We start from the raw sequence: 23,192 nt of genomic DNA on the forward strand, positions 1-23,192 counted from the left end.
ACTTTTTGACCGTCAGCTCGCTACTTTCAGCAATTTGTATCTGGCAACCCTGCATGGGCGCATTCGTTCAACAACAATAACACTCGTGATCCTAGATTCGGGCATGGTATGTGAAGTTTACTAGATATTTATGCACGAGATGGGTTACAATAACGTTAGTTTAGTTCAATTATTTTGCCCCCCATACCCATCCCGTGGGTGGTAGTGGAAAGGGTTACAGAGGCACATAATGGCCTCAGGGACTGAACCTCACAATTCATTTAGCTAAGCAAGTTACAATCTTGGTGAGCTAGTTACAAAATTCAATAGTAGAAGGAGAAGGGACGACGATGTTTCGGTCCGTCCTGGCCCATTCTCAAGTAGGTATTTATGTCTTTAAGGAAGTTAATTATAACTTTCGTAACTTTCGATTGCCTATAAGCAGTCTGAGAACAGTAATATACCAGGAGGTTGTAGATGGTACGTAATTGAATTATCCCAGTAGTACAGTTTTATTCGTTCTCGATCAGAATCGACAATTCTAGGTTCAACTCCCTGGCAGAATAGAAATTGTTAGGGGGTATTTCCTATCACCTAATGCTCTGTTCACCAAGCAGTAAGTTGGTACTCAGGAGTTAGTAAGACAAACATTCAGGAAATAACATACTTGCTTGTCCATTATTATTAGTTACTGCTCTGTTAATATTATTGTCTCAGACCCAGTTGGAATATGACCCGTCTGTTAATCGGGTCAACCCATGTGTTGTTTCCAAAAGGGTCGCCCATGTTGGAATCGGTGAACACCTAATAATATTGTTGAAAACATCTTGATAACTTATTAAACCAAATATCTTTTTATGTCATAAGAATGGCAGAAACAGGATCTATATGTGAAAACTCTTCCAAGACAAAATTTTAAATAAAACTGAAGATATTTGTAGTTGTATAAAAGTTCCATTTTTCATCTCTCGTAGAGCTGGAAGTCCACAATATTCATCTCAGAACAATGCTTATTTCACGCAGAATCTTTAATAAATGTAAGAGTTTTATATGTCTCAAGAAAGATAGAAACATAAGCTTCATTTTAAATACCTTATGGGCATATTTGAATTTAAAGCGAAGATACGTGTATTTTTATAATCGCCGAGCACTGATGCCGCACAAATCGAGCGACGGAGTAACACTCTCTCTGATCAATGCTTATTTCACGTAAATTTATTAAAAAACACAAATGTTTTATGTCTCAAGAAAGATAGAAATATAAGCTTCATTTTAAATACTTTACCATAGACATACAGTATATAAAGCTCAAGTGAAGATACATATGTTTTTATAGTGGCATTCAGTAGCTTGTCGGTCATGGAGTGCAGTAGCCTAAGCACTTGCCGATATAGTGTGTAATTAACAATCTTAGCTACCTATGTGCTTTAATATACTGTACCTACAATTTTCTCTTATCTTTTTTTCATTCCATGTAACTTATCATTTTTTTGTCTATAAATTTTGCAAGTATTTACCTCCTTAAAATTTTCTTAGATTAAGGACCTGCCTGAAACGCTGTGCGTACTAGTGGCTTTACAAGACTGTAATTACCATATTATGTATCCTCACATTCCCAATGTACATTCTTGTATATGCATAAATAAATAAATAAATAAATAAAACAAAGATACGCTAATAAAACCTAAAATATTATATGCCTTCAGAAAGACCAAGATATACTCGTTATTGTGAGTGCACCAAAGGAAATATATCTTGTTGGAGGACAAAGATATATCAATTTTAATGATTGTGTGAAATAAGCATTATTCTGAGATGAATATTGCAGATTTCCAGCTCTGAGAGATGAAAAATGCAACTTTTATACAACTACAAATATCTTTGGTTTTATTTTAAATTTTGTCCTGGAAGAGTTTTCACATATAGATCCTGTTTCTGCAGTTCTTCTGACATAAAAAGATCTTTGGTTTATAAGTTATCAAGATGTTTTCAACAATATTATTAGGGCGTTTACCGATTCCAACATGGGTCACCATTTTGGGAACGCAACTCAAGGGTGGACCCGATTGATATATGGGTCAGATTACATTAAGGTTCAGAACATTATTACTATTAATTATTATTACTATTAATTAATAATATGAATATTAATATTCTTAATTTTCTGTGCAGATGTCATCAGAGTTGAGCAGGAAAGGAAACCAATTGTTGGGACTAAGTATGGACTCTGCTATGGGTAGGACTGGCAATCTTCCCAAAGCTGCACATTGTGTAAGGCTGCACATGATATATCAATTTAATTTAACCCCTCTAAGTTAATTAGCAGTTGATGTATTACTGTGATCTTTTAATGTGAGTGTCTTGGAATATAATGTAAATAGGAGCATTGGGATTGTATGCATTGGCTAATATAGCTTTCTTTTAACTATTTCAGGCTTTACTGTTGGCTTCAAAGTAGAAAGCTTTATATGTAAAAATATAAACCTTCACAAACTATAAGTTCCAATTCCACAATAATTCCTTCATATGTAATATTTTACTAATTGAAAATTATGCAAATGTTCCATTGCTGTTTAGTTAAATAATTTTCAAAAACTAGTTACAGTATTAAAATTTTGCTTGTTATGTGTAGGAAGAATATATTTTACTGCATATTGGTATTCACATTCCAATACGTTTGAATATGCAGTATGTTGTTTTTATCAATTATGTTTTTATAATAGGTAGATGATACAGAAAGCAGTACAGTGTCTGTCACAAATCCTTCTACTGCGGCAGCAGTAAAACCACAAACCAGTAGCATAAATATGCCTGGAAGATCGACCCCAGCCAGCATACAAGCAGGTAAGAATATCATTTAATCAGCTTGTGACAAAATTGCAAATAAAGAAGTGTTAGGTTGTCATTGTGTTAGGTTAGCCTAGCTATTATTTCCAATTTGTTTTTTTAATTTGTATTAGTATGCAGTATTAGGCTATTGTAACAAATTGGAATGTACAAAGTCCAATATTTTTTTGGCAGATTCGTTCTTGGCTCCTGAAAACTATCTTTACTTACCAGACGTACCAAGAATAACTCCGGACAATAATGATGGTATTGTTTATAAAATCATTTGATTATGGCATTTATAATACAGTAATATCAAACTTTACAACCTTGTGTAATACAATAAGTTTTTTTAACAATAACAACAGTATTTTTTTTCTATGCTCAGCATAATTGGCTTGAAATCCATCATCCCATTATAATTTCTATCACTTTGATCATTAGTTTAGACAGTTACAGTATCATCAAAACATTTAATGTAGCTTCTATTGCTTTAGTTATAAGGTGTCTTATTCAGAATGTATATTTTTTAACAGAGGGTCTCCGGACACTAGCAATTTTAGCTAAAGAGAACCTTGATCGGGAATATTGGAAAATAAACTCGGCTCTCCAGAAAAAATGTGAATACATCAAGCGAAGTTTAAATATTGAGGACCTAAATTATCTGAAGCCTTCAAACAAGAAAGGAAGAGGAGCAAATTATTGCAGGATTATTGAAATGAAACAAATGCAACGTTCAAACCTTTCATTAGGTAATTTGTTATTTAGTTATTTATTCCATGATGCATGTTTGTGTGTGTTCCTATATCATAGTATAATTATAGGTTTAATTGCTAGTGTAGATTTCACTTTGCCTCAGACTTATAATTATTTAAGTTTTTGGTGTTTTTATTATTCACAATTTGTTTATAGATAATCCAAGGTTATAGTCAACTTCTCCTTTGAAAACAGATATTTACCTGAGTGCCATTAACTCTAGTAGCCTAGACGAGTCCAGGAAGCCCGCGGCTTGTCGAAGGTCCCCCCATTTGCCTTGATGATCTTTTTCAGGTATATTTAGAAATTCAGCACAGTTTTGGCAGTTACAGCTCTGGTGGGTAGGCAGTTCTATGTGTTAATAACCCTCTGGGTCAAAAATAATTTCCTGTTGTCAGCCCTATATTTTCGTTTGTTGAATTTGAAACCGTTGCTCTTTGTTTGTATTGCATCTGAACCAAACTAGCCAAACTTTTCTTGATGTCATTGACTGCTTCATGTCTGGCAATCTTTCCCTGTGTCTTACGACAGATTAGGCCATGGCTGCCATATTGGTCTGCCCGTGCATAGCCGCAAATACACTGGTGTTCAGTGGAGATAGGGGCGGCAAGGCACAGGGCAACACAACACCAATACTTAGGGCCCCAAGGTGGAATTAGGGACTGCCAACAGGAAGTCTCTGGCATGGGGGGCTTGCACAGCTACAAGACGTGCTCTGTCCTTCTCATAAGCTGCCTCCAGCAATGCTGTGTCGATGTTCTCCACTATGGGGCTATCCCATTTGGCCTGTTTGCCGTCGTTTGGAAAAGTTGGTCGAGGGTGTGAGTTGGCAAGTGTCCCACTGACCCGTTCCTTCTGCAAATTTGGGACCATGAATGCCAATGGAGTTCCTTAGGTATTCTGGTAGTATTTCATTCACTAATTCACCTGTAGCACTTTTCGAGGACAAGAATGCCAGCAATGCTGATTGTGTCGCCATGCGAAACCACTGACCAGTTTCTTCTGCAAATTTGGGATCATGAATGCTAATGGAGTTCCATAGGTATTCTGGTAGTATTTCATTCACTAATTTACCTGTAGCACTTTTCGAGGACAAGAATGCCAGCAATGCTAACTGTTTGGCCTTGTGAATACTTATACCCCCCGAGTCTAACTGGGAGTATTGCTTGGACCCATTGGTATTTTGCAAGGAGAGGTTTAGCACTTTCATAGTTATTGACTTTAGGAACGAGTCATATTCTGTTAATTTTGGGTTGTCGAAGGAGGGAGCACACCTTCAGAAATAGGTAAATCTGTGCAGCCAGGCATCTTGCCAGGCACCATCTATTTAAACTGTATGTATAAATACTGTATACTGTATATGTATACTGTATTTATACTGTATATATATATATATATATTATATATATACCTGTATAATATATATATATATATATATATAATATATATATATATATATATATATATATAATATATATATATATATATATATATATATATAATATATATATACTCACACAGTATATAAATAAACTTCATGATATTTTTGTTAAATTTGTAGTCATAGACAGCAAAAAATCTAGATAGTTTACAAATAAAAATAGATAAAGTTGTGGGGAAAACTGCTGGGATTGATATGAGAGGAGAACTACTAGGGTCTTGTACTGTACTAAAATTAAAAATTTACTGTATGCAAAATTAATTCAACTAAAGTCTCTAGCTAGGGTCGTAAATCCTAGCTCCTCTTTTCCTAATGACAGACTGTGGGCTGTAAGGGGCAGGTGGGGGTGAATGAAGAGGTTGATTGAAGCTCCACAATCCACCTGTAGGCAATTATCTCACATCAGCTTGTATTTTTAATACAAGGATAAGATTTTAATAAATTCAGTTCTATGACTGACGACTGGTTCTGTTTAAATCAGGGATTTAAACATCTAGTTATGTTTAATAACTAGTTATGTTGATAGTTATGGTGCTAGTCCAGCCTAGCACCATAACTATCAACAGCCAATATTCATTTACTATAAACACAACAATTTAAACTGTAGAAGTATGATATTAAATGACCTTAAATGTTGCCTAAGTACTGTTAACTAAGTACAAGAGATTATATTCAATTAGATAAACTTATATGATAAATTGAAGATAACTAAGCAAGCAATTGTTAACTTAATTTATATATTCAAGGATATATATAGATATAGATATATTCAATTTATATGAAGAGGTTCAGTCAGCTCGACTAAAACTCTTCCCAGACTAGGGACACTTATGAAGCAGTGAACCTCACAAATGTCTAGGGTCCTGGAAAAGATTCAGTTGCTGTAAGATTAATGAATACTCACTGAAATATAAGGCATTGCTTCACCCTATAACCGACAGACAGACCTATTGGATATATTAAAGTTATACAAGCATACAATTGGCTAATTAATACACTAAATAATATTCAATATACTTCTCTGAATGCCAGGTGCCTGTCCAACAAGTGTGCCAGACCGGATAACTCTTTTGTAGAGTTTAGGCACGATATTTTATATCACAGCGTTGCTGTATACTGTAATGTTCTAGTAGCGTTGCTAATTGATTGTCCTTAATTGCGGTTGCAATAAGTTAGATAAGTGATGATGGTGGAGGTGGAGACAGCAATACCTTGTGTGCTCCACTCTACACTTATTAGATATGTTCAAGGAATTTTTCCTTGTAGATATATTGTCCAGGTAATCCCCCAGTTCTAGAGAGTAATGACTGGTGATAAAGATAATTGGATAAGGGGATAAGGTGTCCTAAGCTGAATACTGTAATTGTTCGCAAGGCACTGTCACACGTTTTCACCGTTTTGTAAACACACGCGTTCTGCCTCTAGGCGTGGTGGGCGTTTCTCTCCCAGCCATCGTCCTCCCCATGCTCCCTGAGCAAGGTAGCCTTCAATGAATATTGATTGATTATTTTTACTGTCTAGACATATGATTGAGATGTGATTATAATATTATTAGATATAGGATTTAAAGATTATAAATAGTACTTGCTAGCACTATTGATTCTTATTAAGGATTTTATTTAATCCCTACTGGAAATCGATTTAATTGTTACAATAGTTTTTAATTAAGCAATCCTTCTAGAAGCTTCTGGATCATTGAGAAATCATGCACAAAGTCACGTAGGCACCTATAGGGCCCTATGGTGTACGTGATCATAGGTGCATTGTCATGTATGATCCAGATGTATAATGAATCTGTAGTGATTCTGATATGATTTTGATATGATTTTGTTATGATTTAGATATGATATAAATAATACATTTCTTAGATAATATATAGTGGGTAAAAAATTTCCCACAAAAGTGTTGTGGAATTACCTTACTTAAAGGTTGATTTTCTGCCCACAGCCCTATTGCCTGCTTCTGTTTCACCTCCACACATTCAAAGTTCTGACTTCTCAACTAGTGTACCAACGTATACTCAAATGCATTTACCAGCTGCAGAACAAACACCAAAATCATTTAATTCTGGTATGTCCCTATTTGAACTATGTAATGTAATATAATCTTAGTACTTAGTATCTACTGTATATATATCATAGTATAACTAACTCATTACTGAAAGCTGTCAGTTGTTCTAGATGCCTATATAATATGTATAAAATACACTTTTATTTATATCTATTTGCTCTTGAAGATTTTCCTGACTAATTTAGAATTCCATATTTCAAAGCACTTGCTACAGATCTGGAGGAAATTTATGATTCTCAAGTAGGAAAAAAATGCATCTCAAAGGGATAGAGTAGCTTAGGCTATTTCTACTCCCCAAAGATGTGAGATCTTTTGAACTCGGCACACCTCAGGGAGGAGTGTTGAGTCCCACCCTGTTTAATATACTAATGAATAAGATAGCATCTGAGAGATACTCAAATGGGGTAACTCCGATCATATACCTTGAGGTTACCTTGAGGTGCTTCCGGGGCTTAGCGTCCCCGCGGCCCGGTCGTCGACCAGGCCTCCTGGTTGCCGGACTGATCAACCAGGCTGTTGGACGCGGCTGCTCGCAGCCTGATGTATGAGTCACAGCCTGGTTGATCAGGTATCCTTTGGAGGTGCTTATCCAGTTCTCCAGTTATATGCCGATGATATTTTGTTTCAGGGCAAAGATATTTCAAAGGTTCAAACGGTGTTGAATAATTTTGGAAACCTGTGTCACCATTTGGGACGGGTGGTTAATGAAGACAAAACTAAGTTTAAATGTAGAAGTCGGAGGCCCATTATATTGAAAATAAACGGTAAAAATCTAGAGAAAGTTAATATATATATATAAATATTTAGGCATATATGTTGGATATACTGGTACCCATGAGAGTTTGGAAGCTGAGATGAACAGACTGTTGGGTCAATGTCGGAGGAGATTACAACCTCTGAAGGCCTTGACATGCTGTGGAAAGGGAGTGGGAGTCCCTGTGTTACGAATGATATACTTGAGTACTGTAAGATCACTTATTGATTATGCTGCACCTGTCATTTCTTGTTTTGGTAAAGGTAGGATGGGCAAGTTGGAGAAGGTACAAAATGAAGTCATGAGAATTATCTTAGGATGCCCAAGAAATGCTATGATAGAGATGATGAGGATGGAGTTGAATCTGAAGAGTATAGGGGGATAGAATTTCAGAGAGATGTAGCCATTACCATTAGATTAATGAGTGGTGGGGGAGCTAATGAATTAATCCTCTCAGTTCAAAAGGTGGGAAGTAAATGGACAATATATGATAAAGAAGAGAGCATATATGAGTACCTTATGCTCAAATTTTACAAAGTATGGTGTTTTTACAGAATGTATTACTGTGCTTAAGAGAAAAGTCACACCACCATGGGAGGATTGTAATGTAGATGTAGTAATTATTCCATTGCAAAAGAAAAAATGTATGTATGAAATAGGAGAGCTGGGGGCAACATATGATTGTATAATTAGAAAATTGCTTACAGAAAACACTACATGTATATTGTGTGGTCAGTAGCTAGGGATAGGAAGGCAGGATGTGGAGTCTTGATCAGGGAGTACACTGACATCGGCACTGTAGATACTGTTATTGGATGCTGCTTAACTGAAAATGTCTCTTCAACGCAGGCTGAACTCCAAGGTGTATTAGCAAGACTACAGGAAGTAGTCAAATGTGGTAAAAATGCCTGCTTTATTGACAATAGAGGAGCGTTAGTCTTTATATAGCAGACGCCCAGTATACCAGAATATTGTGATAGTGTGTAAAGAAATTTGAAATAACTGGGTATAAAGTAAGATGTCCCCTTGAAGGGTCCTCTTGAGTCCCCTTGAGGGACTTGAAATAGAGGGGGTAGAAATAGTCTAAGCTACTCTATCCCTTTGAGATATATTTTTTTTCTTGCCTCAATAAACATACTTGAACTTGGATAGGTAATAGGTGTGGAGTGGGTGTTTAATAGAGGGTCCCACGGTTAAACACAATTTTTAAGGTACAGTACTTAGCAGGCAGTCATGTTGTCCAGGAGGGACAATTTGACCATGTTGTCCATATATATATGTTGTACCTAGTAGCCAGAACATAGTACTTGGTCTACTATGCAAAGCCCAATTTGCCTAATAAGCCAAGTTTTCCTGAATTTATATATTTTCCTAAATTCTTTTCCCATGAAATGATAAAGGAATTAATTTCATTATGTATGAGTTTATTTTTCTTAAATTGAGTTAAAACTAACGAAGATATATGACCGAACCTAACCAACAATACCTAACCTAACCTATCTTGACTTAATCTAAACTAACATAACAAAGTTAATAATTTATGTTCTTAATATAATATGATAATAATATTTAAAATAAACCAATTGTAAACAATATATTGAAAATAAAAAAATTCACTCGGCCTATTGGGTAAACAACATATGTTTACAAGAAAGACTGCTACCAAAATATACTAATTATATATATATATATATATATATATATATATATATATATATATATATATATATATATATATATATATATATATATATATATAATAATATATTTTTTTTTGGTAGTATATTTTGGTAGCAGTCTCTCTTGTAAACATTTGTTAAATATGACCGAAAAGTTAAGATTAATAATTCTAACACAAATTTTCTCTTTCTTATGTTTCTTTTCACTGTTGATAGGAATTGAAAAATCAGTTCTCATAAATTCATTTTTATTTCTAGTCTGACATGACGCTTGACCGCATTTCGTAACAACTTATTATATTTTCAAAGACTTTGGCACCCATAATTTCACCCAACATTTTCAATGTGTCTGAGAGCAGTGCCCCTCTTCCATTGTTGTTCAACAAATTTGAGATCCATTGACACTATTGCTCATGGCCCAGCCAACAACATCAACAGGTAACAATTATAACATCAAACTTTATTTAGAAGGTTTTAATTTAGTATGAACTTGCAGTGTGCAGCTATGAGGACTAATTTATCGGTATATCTAATGATGTTTGTATGTGGAAACAGCTAGATCTTGACAAGCTGTAATAATTACATACATCTTCAACTTCTACCTGATGCTGTGTCAGCCCTCAGGCAGACTCAGGGACTAAAACCCTAAATTCATTTAGCTCAGCAAGTTAGTTTTAATGAGGTAGTTTCAAAATTAAATGCACATCATCACATCAACAATAGGCTAGAGACTGACCTCAAGGACAGTTTCTCAATTAAGCAACTGATAAATGTGGTGAGTTTAGGCTATTTCCAGGAAACATCATTTTAATGTGAAGTATTTCATTGCAGGTTTGAAAGGAAAATTCCTAATGAGATGCACAGAATGCCAGGAATGTGTTCACGTACGGTCTGCAAAATGCCAGAGATGTGGGTACAACTTTAAAGCTCGTCGGATGGAAAGCAAACACAAAATGGAAGAATCTCTCCGTCTTATTGGAAAGAAGGTGGCAGGACGAAACAACATCTCCCGGGCTTACAGAGCCATTGAGAAGCAGGTAATAACTGTTGTTTCCTGAATATATTATATTGAATTCAGTTTATATATATATATATATATATATATATATATATATATATATATATATATATATATATATATATATATATATATATATATATATATATATATATATATACTATAATATATATACAGTATATAATGTGTGTGTAATTACCTAAGTGTAGTTACAGGATGAGAGCTACACTTATGGTGTCCCGTCTTCCCAGCACTCCTTGTCATATAACGCTTTGAAACTATTGACGGTCTTGGCCTCCACCACCTTCTCCCCTAACTTGTTCCAACCGTCTACCACTCTGTTTGCGAAAGTGAATTTTCTTATTTCTTTGGCATCTGTGTTTAGTTAGTTTAAATCTATGACCTCTTGTTCTTGAAGTACCAGGTCTCAGGAAATCTTCCCTATCAATATTATCAGTTCCTGTTACTATTTTGTACGTAGTGATCATATCACCTCTTTTGCTTGCGGGGGTTGAGCTCTGCTTTTTTGGCCTGCCTCTCAACTGTCAATCAACTGTTTCTACTACTACTATTTCCCCCCCCCACCCTGACACACACACCCCAGGAAGCAGCCCGTGACAGCTGACTATCTCCCAGGTACCTATTTACTGCTAGGTAACAGGGGCAAAGGGTGAAAGAAACTCTGCCCATCGTTTCTCGCCGGTGCCCGGGATCACACCCGGGACCACAGGATCACGTGTCCAGTGTGCGGTCCGCTCGACCGGCCAGCTACCTTGTGTGTGTGTGTGTGTGCGTAAATCACGAAAATTAACACATTATGAAAAATATGATGGTGACGGATCATCTAGGAGGAAATGAAACGGGAATTTCCTTAAATTCCTGTTTTAAATTTTAAATTAATCAGGAAGGAAATTAGGTTTATTATTTATAAATGATTGAATAAGGGCAGGTAGGTGATTTGAATGGGTTTCTAACCACATGGATGAGAGCATCACCTGTTTCCTATCCTACATTGTTGCTTGGTGATCTTTAAATATTTGCTCCTGGTTTGTTACATCTGGCCCTTTTAAAGAAGTAATGTAGAGCAATATCCTCCAAAGTGTTAGGGAATTTAAATACATTCAATAACATCTGTCATGTCCCATTAGATATGTTTTTAGCCCTTTAGACTTAACTGTTCCTGGTATGAGAATTCCCCAGTGTTGAACTTTCTCAAGAGATAGATCTTTATGAAGACGAGATCTTGATGAGGCCTTTCGTTCATTAGGATTTTACCCCTTCTTTTCAGATGGCAAAAATGCGCGGTGCTGGGTATGAAACTTTGTTCATCTATTACAAGAAAGGACTCCATAAAGCTACTCAAGGCATTTTGCCAGCAGATTGCCTAACAGCAGCAGACAGTAAATCGATAAGCAATATCTTCCATTTGTGTAAGTACTGTATTGCAATATACTAATGCAATATTATATAATATAATCTAATCTAATCTAATCTAATATAATATTGCATATACTAATGTAATATAATGTAATATAATTTAATATAGTGGATGCATAGACCTTAATGCAATAAATAAAATAACCCTCTAAGATTTGTCTTTGCTTTTCCAAGTTTTGAAATATGAAGTTCATAGTTTTGCTTTCCTTTCCTTTCACATTTCATGTTTAACATTTCTGACTAGTTGGACAAAATATCCCATGCATACAAGGATTTTTGTACATACAAGGTTCTTAAGCACATTATTATACACTTGGGGTCATTATTATCTGAACTGATAAATTTATATTGTATACTATATTACTGTGCTTAGCTAAGAATAAGTTTAAATGTTATATATTGAATATAAAAACAATTCCTTGTTACCTTGCCTGTTGCCAGATTCACATCCCATTACATGATAAGCACACCTCCCATGAAGGGTATATTGCCAACATATTTTTGCTGAAATTTTAGTTATTAAATTATATTAGAAACTTTTATCTTCAGATCGCAAGAGGAAGTTGGAGGCTGCAGAAGTAAATCAACTCACAGTTGAACATAATGATTCTGTGACACCATTGACTAGAGGTCAGTAAAATTGTATTTTTTTTTATTTATTTATTTATATATATATGTATGTATGTATGTATGTATGTATATATGTATGTATATATGTATGTATATATGTATGTATATATGTATGTATATATGTATGTATATATGTATGTATATATGTATGTATATATGTATGTATGTATGTATGTATATATGTATGTATATATATATATATGTATGTATATATATATATGTATATATATATATATATATATATAATATATATATATATATATATATATATATATATATATATATATATATATATATATATATATATATGTCGTACCTAGTAGCCAGAACTCACTTTTTGGCCTACTATTCAAGGCCCGATTTGCCTAATAAGCCAAGTTTTCATGAATTAATTATTTTTCGACTACCTAACCTACCTAACCTAACCTAACCTAACTTTTTCGGCTACCTAACCAAACCTAACCTATAAAGATAGGTTAGGTTAGGTTAGGTAGGGTTGGTTAGGTTCGGTCATATATCTACGTTAATTTTAACTCCAATAAAAAAAAATTGACCTCATACATAATGAAATGGGTAGCTTTATCATTTCATAAGAAAAAAATTAGAAAAAATGTATTAATTCAGGAAAACTTGGCTTATTAGGCAAATCGGGCCTTGAATAGTAGGCCAAAAAGTGAGTTCTGGCTACTAGGTACGACATATATATATATATATATATATATGTCGTACCTAGTAGCCAGAACTCACTTTTCAGCCTACTATGCAAGGCCCGATTTGCCTAATAAGCCAGGTTTTCGTGAATTAATTGTTTTTCGACTACCTAACCTACCTAACCTTACCTAACTTTTTCGGCTACCTAACCTAACCTAACCTATAAAGATAGGTTAGGTTAGGTTAGGTAGGGTTGGTTAGGTTCGGTCATATATCTATTTTAATTTTATCTCCAATAAAAAACAATTGACCTCATACATAATGAAATGGGTAGCTTTATCATTTCATAAGAAAAAAAATAGAGAAAATATATTAATTCAGGAAAACTTGGCTTATTAGGCAAATCGGGCCTTGCATAGTAGGCTGAGAAGTGAGTTCTGGCTACTAGGTACGACATATATATATATATATATATATATATATATATATATATATATATATATATATATATATATATATATATATATATATATGTCGTACCTAGTAGCCAGAACGTACTTCTCAGCCTATTATGCAAGGCCCGATTTGCCTAATAAGCCAAGTTTTCCGGAATTAATATATTTTCTCATTTTTTCTTATGAAGTGATAAAGCTACCCATTTCATTATGTATGAGGTCAATTTTTTTCTATTGGAGTTAAAATTAACGTAGATATATGACCGAACTTAACCAACCCTACCTAACCTGACCTAACCTATCTTTATAGGTTAGGTTAGGTAGCCGAAAATGTTAGGTTAGGTTAGGTAGGTTAGGTAGTCGAAAAACAATTAATTCATGAAAACTTGGCTCATTAGGCAAATCGGGCCTTGCATACTAGGCTGAGAAGTGCGTTCTGGCTACTAGGTACGACATATATATATATATAACCCTGTGGTAATCCGCTAGTAACACTCCTCCAGTCAGCTACATTGTTTCTGATTACTGCCCTCCTCTTGTCTGTCGGTTAAAACATTTCATTAATATCAGAAGTCTCCCTGTCACCCCTCCAGCTTGTTCCAGTTTCCAGAACAGTTTTTTTGTTGTGTGGGACTCAAAAGCCTTTTTTAGGTTTAGATAGACAGTAAACCCAACAACCTTTTACTTGTAATATCTCTGTGGCTCTATCATGAAAACTAAGTAGATTTGTTACACTTCATCTTCCTGTTAGAAAACAATATTATGTCATGACTCTTTAGGTGTTCTAAGTACTGCATGTCAAACATTTAGTACCGTCTTCCCTTGGGAAAGTGTGTGTTTGTCATACTAGATACTTTGCATAACAGAAAATTCCATTTCTCCCACCCTACCCATCAACATTGGTGTTCCTCAGGGCAGCATACTTGGCCCTCTCCTCTTTCTCATATACATTAATGACCTTCCAAATGCCTCCCAACACCTCAAACCAATTCTATTTGCTGACGACACAACCTTCATTTACTCCAGTCCTGACCCCTTGCTCTAAATGCCACAGTAAATACTGAGCTAAATAAAGTTCATCTTTGGCTAACTGCCAACAAACTCACCCTTAACTTTGACAAAACTTTCTATATTCTGTTTGGCAATAAATCCTCTAATCAAATAAATCTCAAAATAAACAATACCCAAATTTGTAACAAATTAGATGGCAAATTCCTTGGCATTCTCATTGACCACAAGCTGAATTTCCAGGGACACATTTAAAATATATCAAAAAAAGTTTCAAAAACTGTTGGCATTCTTTCTAAGATCAGATATTATGTACCCCGCCCTGCCCTGGTGACTCCCTATTACTCCCTCATCTATCCATATCTCAACTATGGTATTTGTGACTGGGGTTCTACTACCCAAAATCATTTACGTCCTCTAATTACTCAACACAAAGCTGCTATTAGGACAATATCCAACTCTGGCCCCAGACATCACTCGGTACCCCTACTCAAATCTCTGAATATGTTAGACATTAAGTCACTGCACATTCTCTCATGTGTATTATACATATATAAAATGCTAAACTGTAATGCCAATCCTGACCTCAAAAGCTTCATAGAAGGTTGTAACAGAACCCATGAGCACCACACCAGAAATAAATAGTTTTGATATTCCAAGAGTACGACTTTATCAAACTAGAAATGCTCTAAAAATCAAAGGACCCAGATTGTGGAATGACCTTCCCAACCATGTTAAAGACTGTACCTCTCTCAACCAGTTTAAGATAAAAACGAAGCTATACCTAATAAATTCCCTGTAACCTACCTTACCCCTCTATTGTTAACCAATGTCTGTTTTTTTTTTTTTTTTAAAGAGCGCTGTTTGTCGACAGAATTGTATTTGTGCTGCTTTTTCAGCTATGTTTTCATTCCATGTTTTCATTTTATTCTGTATGCTCAATTAGTATTAAGCTTTAGTCATTTAAGTTTTTCATGCCCGAAACGCTTTGCGTAATAGTGTCTTTAGGCATTGTATGTACTAGCCCTATCTATAAATCCATCACTCTCTGTAAAATCTCTTGTATGTATGTACCTTACCTAAATAAACATTTGATTTGATTTTGAAAACACTGGCCTTATTGTTGGTCAGTGTTTATAGAGCAAAAAGTACTGGTTCATAGTTGATCAACCGGCTTCAACAATGAAGCCTTTCTTCCTGATGCTAGCGGTTAAATTTTTAGTTATAGATGCGAGCGAATTATAACATGGAATTTTCTAATTTTTAATTATATATTTATTATAAATTTTTTCCATTATTATTATTTTTATTATATATTCTAAATTTTTCTAGGTTCTAATGGCATTGGATGTGCGAGTACTAAACAGACCATAAATCAAGATGACGTGGATATAATGGATAAGGGCAAGACAACAGACTTCGAAATATCATCAAGTGGCATGCAGCAGCTAGAAGATGACTCATCAACCCCAATTTTGGGGAAGGAGAAACCCCAAAAATTCAGGAAAATTTGATTTTCCAGGATTTAAAAAAAAACATTGCCAGTCAGGCTTAAATAATTGCCCAAGTCAAGCTAATATAACCTACCTCCTTTAGTTAAGATAGAGATTTCTAACACTGATAATTATAAATGTCTATCAGGGTAATATAACTAATGAAGTCAGGACATCCTTTTATTAAATTTGTCAAAACCTCTCTTAGCGAGTGTTTGCCTGTACCATGAAAAAGTAATGCAGTAAAACCACTAATTAATGCTAATGCTCTGTGTTTTGACTAATATTCCTTTTAGGTAAAGAATTGGGTAAAAAGTAGGCAATTAAGGGTTGTAAAAGATACATTGCGAGTTTGAAGCACAAGGAAACTATGAGGATGAAATAAGGTACTTTTTTTTATTTTACTTTTGAACTAGGCATGGTTTGGAAACTTTTTTAATTTATCAGTGAGAAAATTCCAAAGACTAGGCCTTTTTATTTGCATGGAGTGTTTGCACAGATTTAGTCTCACTCTGGGGATATCAAAGCAATATTTATTTCCGGTATGGTGCTCATTGGTTCTATTAAATATATCTTGAAAAAGTTTCAGATCAACATTAGCATTTAGGAACAAGGTTTTGTACATGTAGATTGCACAGGAGAATGTGTGGATTGTGGATTGAGTGCATGTTTAGCATGTTAATAAGGGACTTCAATAGCGAGACTGTGTGTTGTCTGACAACAAAGTTTGTTATAGGTCGGATCCTGCAGCCTCTCAGACACAAACCAGGGTTTTACCCAATTCCTCCATGCACTCGGGCTCTGTCAACAAGCTCTTCTACCTATTCGCCCTTACTTCAATACTGTACACACGGAAATCACAATAGCGTCACAATTCAGTTAGTCAAATATGGATTTTATTGAGTTCAGTATTAACTGTCATTCAGAATAAGAGAATGAGGACTGAAGAAAATGAAGGTTTTGTCATTGGCAAATAAAATTGTCTTGAGGTGTTTAGAGGCATTAGGAAGGTCATTAATGGAGATGAGAAAGAGGAAGGGGCCAAGTACACACTGACATGTGGAACACAAATGTTAATGGGTAGGGTGGTAGAATTCAATTCATTCACAGAAACATACTGGAGCCTGTCACTAAAGTAAGATTGAAGGTATTACAGGAAGTGACATCTGACTCTATAATATTGTAGTTTAAGAACGAGGTTATTGTGGTTAAGTGTCAAAACCTTACGTAGGTCAGGAAATAACCCAACAATGTACTCATTATTATCAAGAGCAGCATGTATCAAGTTCATACTAATCCGTGCACCATTGATGCTTTTTTGGGGTCTGAAGCCATATTGGCAAGTGTTGTGTTTAGATACATAGGAGTAAAGTTGCTTGTATACTAACTTTAAAAATATTTTAAACAAGGTTAGCTGGATTGATATTGGTCTGTAATTATTGAAACCAGTGAGATCACAACTTTTACTAACTGGGCTAACTCTTTTTATTTTTTTAATATCCCAAAAGGTTTGGGGTTCAAGTGATTTGTTGTAGAGTAATGCAATGGCCACAACATGAAATCAGGAGGCTTTTTTTGTAAGTTAGTTTGTATTTCAGCCAGGGCACATGACTTTGTTTTAAGAGAAAGGATATCATCATTAACGGCTGTGCAGCTGGTAGGTAGCGGACCTCAGACCCATGCAGGCGACGAGTCACAACAACATGGCTGAAGTATGTTGACCAGGGATGATGGGAAAATAGCCTCGGCTACCATCATTGTTTGTGCGGTCGTGATGGTCGAGTGGTTAAAGTGTCCTGTACACCAGATGCATAGTGCTCCTGGCAGTATGGGTTCAAGTCACTTCTGGGGTGTGAGTTTTCGGTTGCATGTATGCCTGGCGACCATTCAGGCTTGTTCACATTTGTTCCTCATGTGTGCCCCAAAGAATGAGGTGATTTGATAAAATACTATGCCCAAGATTACCATCAGAGTGCCGGCAGGATGATGGGGAAATAACCTCGACTACCATCATCTTTTGTCCGGTCGTGATGGTCGAGTGGTTAAAGTGTCCTGTACACCAGATGCATAGTGCTCCTGGCAGTATGGGTTCGAGTCACTTCTGGGGGTGTGTGTGTGTGTGTATATGTATGTATGTATGTATGTATGTATGTATGTAAGTATATTTTGGTAGCAGTCTTTCTTGTAAACATATATTATTAAATGTGACCGAAAAAGTAAGATTAATAATTCTAACACGAGTTTTCTCCATATTTCTTATGTTTCTTTTCACTGTCGATGGTAACTGAAAAATCAATTCTCCAAAATTCATTTTTAATTCTAGTCTGACGCGACACTTGAACGCGTTTCGTAATAACTTATTACATTTTCAAAGACTAGTTTACACACACACAACTATAACCTGCAAACACTAAACAGAGTCCTACTATGCTATAATTTAAATGGCTTTCATTTTATATACCTGTATTTGGGTGAGATATGTTACAACAGTTTTGGATGAGGTGAAAACACAAGACAGAACACGAAACAATGGGTATAATATTGGGTAAGTTTTTAAAGGGAAGAATGGAAGTAACTGCAAAGGGCCTATTGGCCCATATTTCTTGATGCTTCTATATTGGTGCGGAGTCTTGAAGTGGGTAGAATAGTTGTGAATTAATTGGCTGTTGATTGCTGGTGTTGACTTCTTGATGTGTAGCGCCTCGCAGATATCAAGCCGCCTGCTATCGCTGTATCTATCGATGATTTCTGTGTTTTTTGTTAAGACTTCTCTGGTGATGGTCTGGTTGTGGGAAGAGATTATATGTTCCTTAAAGGAGCCCTGTAGCTTATGCATCGTTAATAGCCTGGAAAGAGATGTTGTTGTCTTGCCTATATACTGAGTTCTTTGAGGCTTACAATCCCCAAGTGGGCATTTGAAGGCATAGACGACATTGGTCTCTTTTTAAAGCGTTCTGCTTTGTGTCTGGAGAGTTTCTCATGAGTAGGTCGGCAGTTTTTTGGGTTTTATAGTAAATCGTCAATTGTATCTTCTGATTTTTGTCTGTAGGGATAACGTTCCTATTAACAATCTTTCAGGACCCTTTCCTCCGTTTTATGAGCTGTAGAAAAGAAGTTCCTGTAAAATAGTCTAATAGGGGGTACAGGTGTTGTGTTAGTTGTCTCTTCAGAGGTTGCATGGCGTTTCACCTTCCTTCTTATGTCTTCAACGAAACCATTGGAGAAGCCGTTGTTGACTAGGACCTGCCTTACCCTACAGAGTTCTTCATCGACTTGCTTCCATCCTGAGCTGTGGCTGAGAGCACGGTCGACATAAGGGTTAACAACACTCCTCTTGTACCTGTTTGGGCAGTCACTGTTGGCATTAAGGCACATTCCTATGTTTGTTTCCGTAGTGTAGACTGCAGTGTGGAAACCTCTGCTCCTTTCCATGACTGTTACATCTAGAAAGGGCAGCTTCCCATCATTCTCCATCTCGTAAGTGAAACGCAACACAGAATTCCGCTCAAATGCCTCCTTCAGCTCCTGCAGATGTCTAACATCAGGTACCTGTGTAAAAATATCGTCAACATACCTGCAGTATATGGCCGGTGCCAAGTTCATGTCGACTAAGACCTTTTGTTCGATGGTACCCATGTAGAAGTTCGCAAACAGGACACCTAGGGGAGAATCCATGGCGACCCCATCTACTTGCTTATACATGTGCCCATCCGGGCTCAAAAAGGGTGCCTCTTTAGTACAAGCTTGGAGTAGTTTCCTTAGAATGTTTTCTGGTATGTCAAGAGGGGTACAGGCCGGATCACGATACACTCTGTCGGCTATCATCCCGATTGTTTCATCCACAGGTACGTTGGTAAACAGTGATTCTACGTCCAACGAGGCTCTTATCCCTGTGGCGCGTGTTCCCCGCAATAAGTCAACAAATTCCTTTGGGGACTAAAGGCTGAAGGCACAAGGGACATAAGGAGTCAGCAAGCCGTTGAGTCGCTTCGCCAGTCTGTACGTGGGTGTAGGTATCTGGCTGATGATTGGCCGAAGTGGGTTTCCAGGCTTGTGTGTCTTGACATTTCCATACGCGTATCCAGGTTTGTATTCCCCAATGATCTTTGGCAGGTGGAGTCCGGTTTTCTTGGCGTTCACAGTCTCGATCAATTTGTTGACCTTTGCTTTCATTTCGGCTGTAGTGTCCATCGTTACCCTTTGGAATTTAGTTTGGTCAGAAAGTATGAGGATCATTTTCGCCAGATATTCGTCTGTTTTAAGAATGACATATATTGGCGACTTGTCACCTCTCCTGACGACTATCTCCTTGTTCTCACGAAGGCTCTTAGCTGCCGCTTTGAGCTCGAGGGACAGTATGGTGCTTCTGTAGTTGCCTCGAATCTTTCCTCCTGCAATAAGTTCTGCTTGTAAGGTGTCTTTGGTGGTGACCTTTTTTTGTGTCTCGAGGTCAATAAATATGTCGTCCAACAGGATCTCCAACTCCACTTTCCGGGCCATCTCACTTGGTCTGGACATAACGTGACAGTTTATACCCAGATTTAGGAGAGTGACTTGGTCCTCAGTGAGGTTGATTCCAGCAAGGTTCAGGAAGCCGTCTCTTGGTCGTGGAATTGCCATAGGTCCTCCATATAATGTTGTTGCATTATATGGAGGACATCTTTCATACTCACACATCTTTCATAATCACAGTTACTAGTCTTGCTCCACACGCACCCAACTGAGCGGCAGCTTTGCAGTCATGTGCAGGTTGCACCTACAGTAAGAAAATTTTGGATAATTCGCTAAGATTCCTGACAGCACATAATAATGAATGAACTACGTACACATTTCTTAGACTCCATTGATGGTGTTATCTCTGAATTCCGCGAAGTTTTCACATTCCATTATATAATGACGCAAAGTATGCGAATAGTTCTGCTGACAGAGTTTACATTTAGTCAAATCTACATCGGTAGATGTTGCAAACTCCCAGAGATACTTGTAGCTGAGACTAAGCCTAGCAGTGGTAACATCTAGAAGTCTGCTAACCTTATTGGATGACCCATAACCGTGCGGTTTTTCCTGCATAATAGAATGATGAAAGACGGAGTAACTGGTGTGAATTTCACTTTGCCTCAAGTCTACGAGATTGTATTGTTGTTCACCGGTTCCCACATATTCGAGAAAAGATCAGCCTCAGAGATCACATTTCCGAAATTTCCTATAACTGTCCGCAATGATATGAAAATAATTTAGTTTCACGTTGTTTAAAGCCACGTAAGTTCTCTTTGAAAATATTTCTTCAGATTTTGTTATAGAAAACGAGTAAGAGATGAGTTTGAGGATATACTACTATATACTCGAAAACTATACCCCCTGAAGCAAATGTAAAAGTCAAATTCAAAAGATTTACTGATCTCAGGAACTATGCAATAAATAAATAAATCATCCGAGCATATGCACGTGTAAAGGAAGAAATGTATATGCTTATCACTCAGAATGTTCGGTAATATGCTTATTGTTTCTGATGTATCTGTAAATATTATGAATACGTTGTACTGAATGGGGTAAGAATAGCTTAAGCTACCTCATCCCTTCTGTGGATTTATACCTCAATAAACTTATTTCAATTTCAAACTAGCATATTAAATTATAAGTTTGCAGTGGACACGAGGGTGACTTGGCAGTGATACATATGACAAGTTAGTAGCTTTACAACAATGCAATGTTAGTATGTGATCTTTCATGTCTTATTCATTAAATAAATAAATATAGCTCCTCTCACACGGGAATTATGCAGCAAGAGGTGTATCCTGCTTCTCGGTGTATATATAATGACAATTTCCTTTTGTCTAGGACATGTTCAGGACTTAAGTATAGACAGTAAACTATTATCATGCCCCTAATCACCCTCCAGCGTTTGATAGGCCTTGAGCCCAATACCAAACCAAAAATTGGACACGATACACCGAAAGGTGTATTCTGCTCATCGATGAAGCCTATATGTGAATAAAAAGATTTGTAATTAAAAACCTGTCACTAAATGTATATTTTTATTCAAGATTGACTGATTTACCTTGTAAGTTTACATTGATCGCAAATTTGTGTTAGCTTAAGGACCTGCCTGAAATGCTCTGCCTTAGTGTAATTGGTGGTGAAATTGAGCTGTGTCGATTGATCTACATTTGAATTGAAATATACCGTTAGTATTTTTTGGTTTTGCTTTAAAAACAAGAAAATGGAAAACCCGTTTATTTCACAGCTGCAAATGTGCAACAAACAGCTATGAATCCACAGGCTACAACGTTAACTGCTTACTTCTCGTTATGTCAAATGACGTGTTTGCAAAAACACTGCTGTATTCGGAAGTGCCTACGTAGTACACATGGAATGCCAGTATAAAATCGTGTGAACGACGCAAACGAGGAGAGCGAGTCGATGGACAACCTGGCATATTGAAATAAACTACGATAGGCAGACATCCACCGTGCATCCCAATCAAGATGAATGCTTCCGTCTTCGCATGCTGTTGGTAAATGTGTCTGGATCAACGTCTTCCAGTAATTGAGATTTGTCAACGGCGTTACACATGCCACTTTCCGTAGTGCATGTCAAGCTCTGAATTAATCTGAATCATATTGACCACTGGCTCTCCTTCATCTCCAACAGAGTTATGGGAGAAATATAAGTCGCACATGGCTGAAGATATTGTTCGTCGAATAGTTTAGTTCATTTATTATGCACCCCATACCCATCTTGTGGGCGGTAGTGGAAAGGGTTACAGAGGCACATAATGGGCTCAGGGACTGAACCCCACAGTTCGATTAGCTAAGCAAGTTACAATCTTGATGAGCTAGTTACAAAATTCAATATTTAATGATCGTCGTCATTAAATAATATTAAATATTCTGGCAGCTCCTGCGACGGTGCTGGAACCAAGCGTATTGGCGTTTGCCTTTCCATTAGACAATTTCAGCAACGTGAATGTAGGAGACCTGCTGCATAGGCAACAG

At 36.4% G+C, this 23,192-nt stretch overlaps 1 protein-coding gene across 1 annotated transcript; it reads left to right on the plus strand.

The window, feature by feature from the left end:
- On the plus strand, positions 1-16,462 carry LOC123754067 (uncharacterized). The gene is made up of 10 exons (XM_045736219.2): positions 1-106; positions 2,152-2,250; positions 2,703-2,823; positions 3,001-3,072; positions 3,342-3,557; positions 6,950-7,072; positions 10,337-10,542; positions 11,812-11,953; positions 12,510-12,590; positions 16,037-16,462. The coding sequence occupies exons 1-10, from the start codon at positions 104-106 to the stop codon at positions 16,216-16,218; spliced, it is 1,245 nt and encodes a 414-aa protein (XP_045592175.2). The 5' UTR covers positions 1-103; the 3' UTR covers positions 16,219-16,462.
- The last annotated feature ends 6,730 nt before the right edge of the window (positions 16,463-23,192 follow it).

The sequence above is a fragment of the Procambarus clarkii genome, chromosome 6, assembly GCF_040958095.1.
Source record: "Procambarus clarkii isolate CNS0578487 chromosome 6, FALCON_Pclarkii_2.0, whole genome shotgun sequence".
Classification (NCBI taxonomy): domain Eukaryota; kingdom Metazoa; phylum Arthropoda; class Malacostraca; order Decapoda; family Cambaridae; genus Procambarus; species Procambarus clarkii.

Excerpts from the sequence above, each read along its gene's own strand:
- LOC123754067 (XM_045736219.2), top strand. Across the intron at positions 2,251-2,702 it reads TTCCCAAAGCTGCACATTGT|GTAGATGATACAGAAAGCAG; the intron begins GTAAGGCTGCAC and ends TTTTTATAATAG. Across the intron at positions 3,558-6,949 it reads ACGTTCAAACCTTTCATTAG|CCCTATTGCCTGCTTCTGTT; the intron begins GTAATTTGTTAT and ends TTCTGCCCACAG.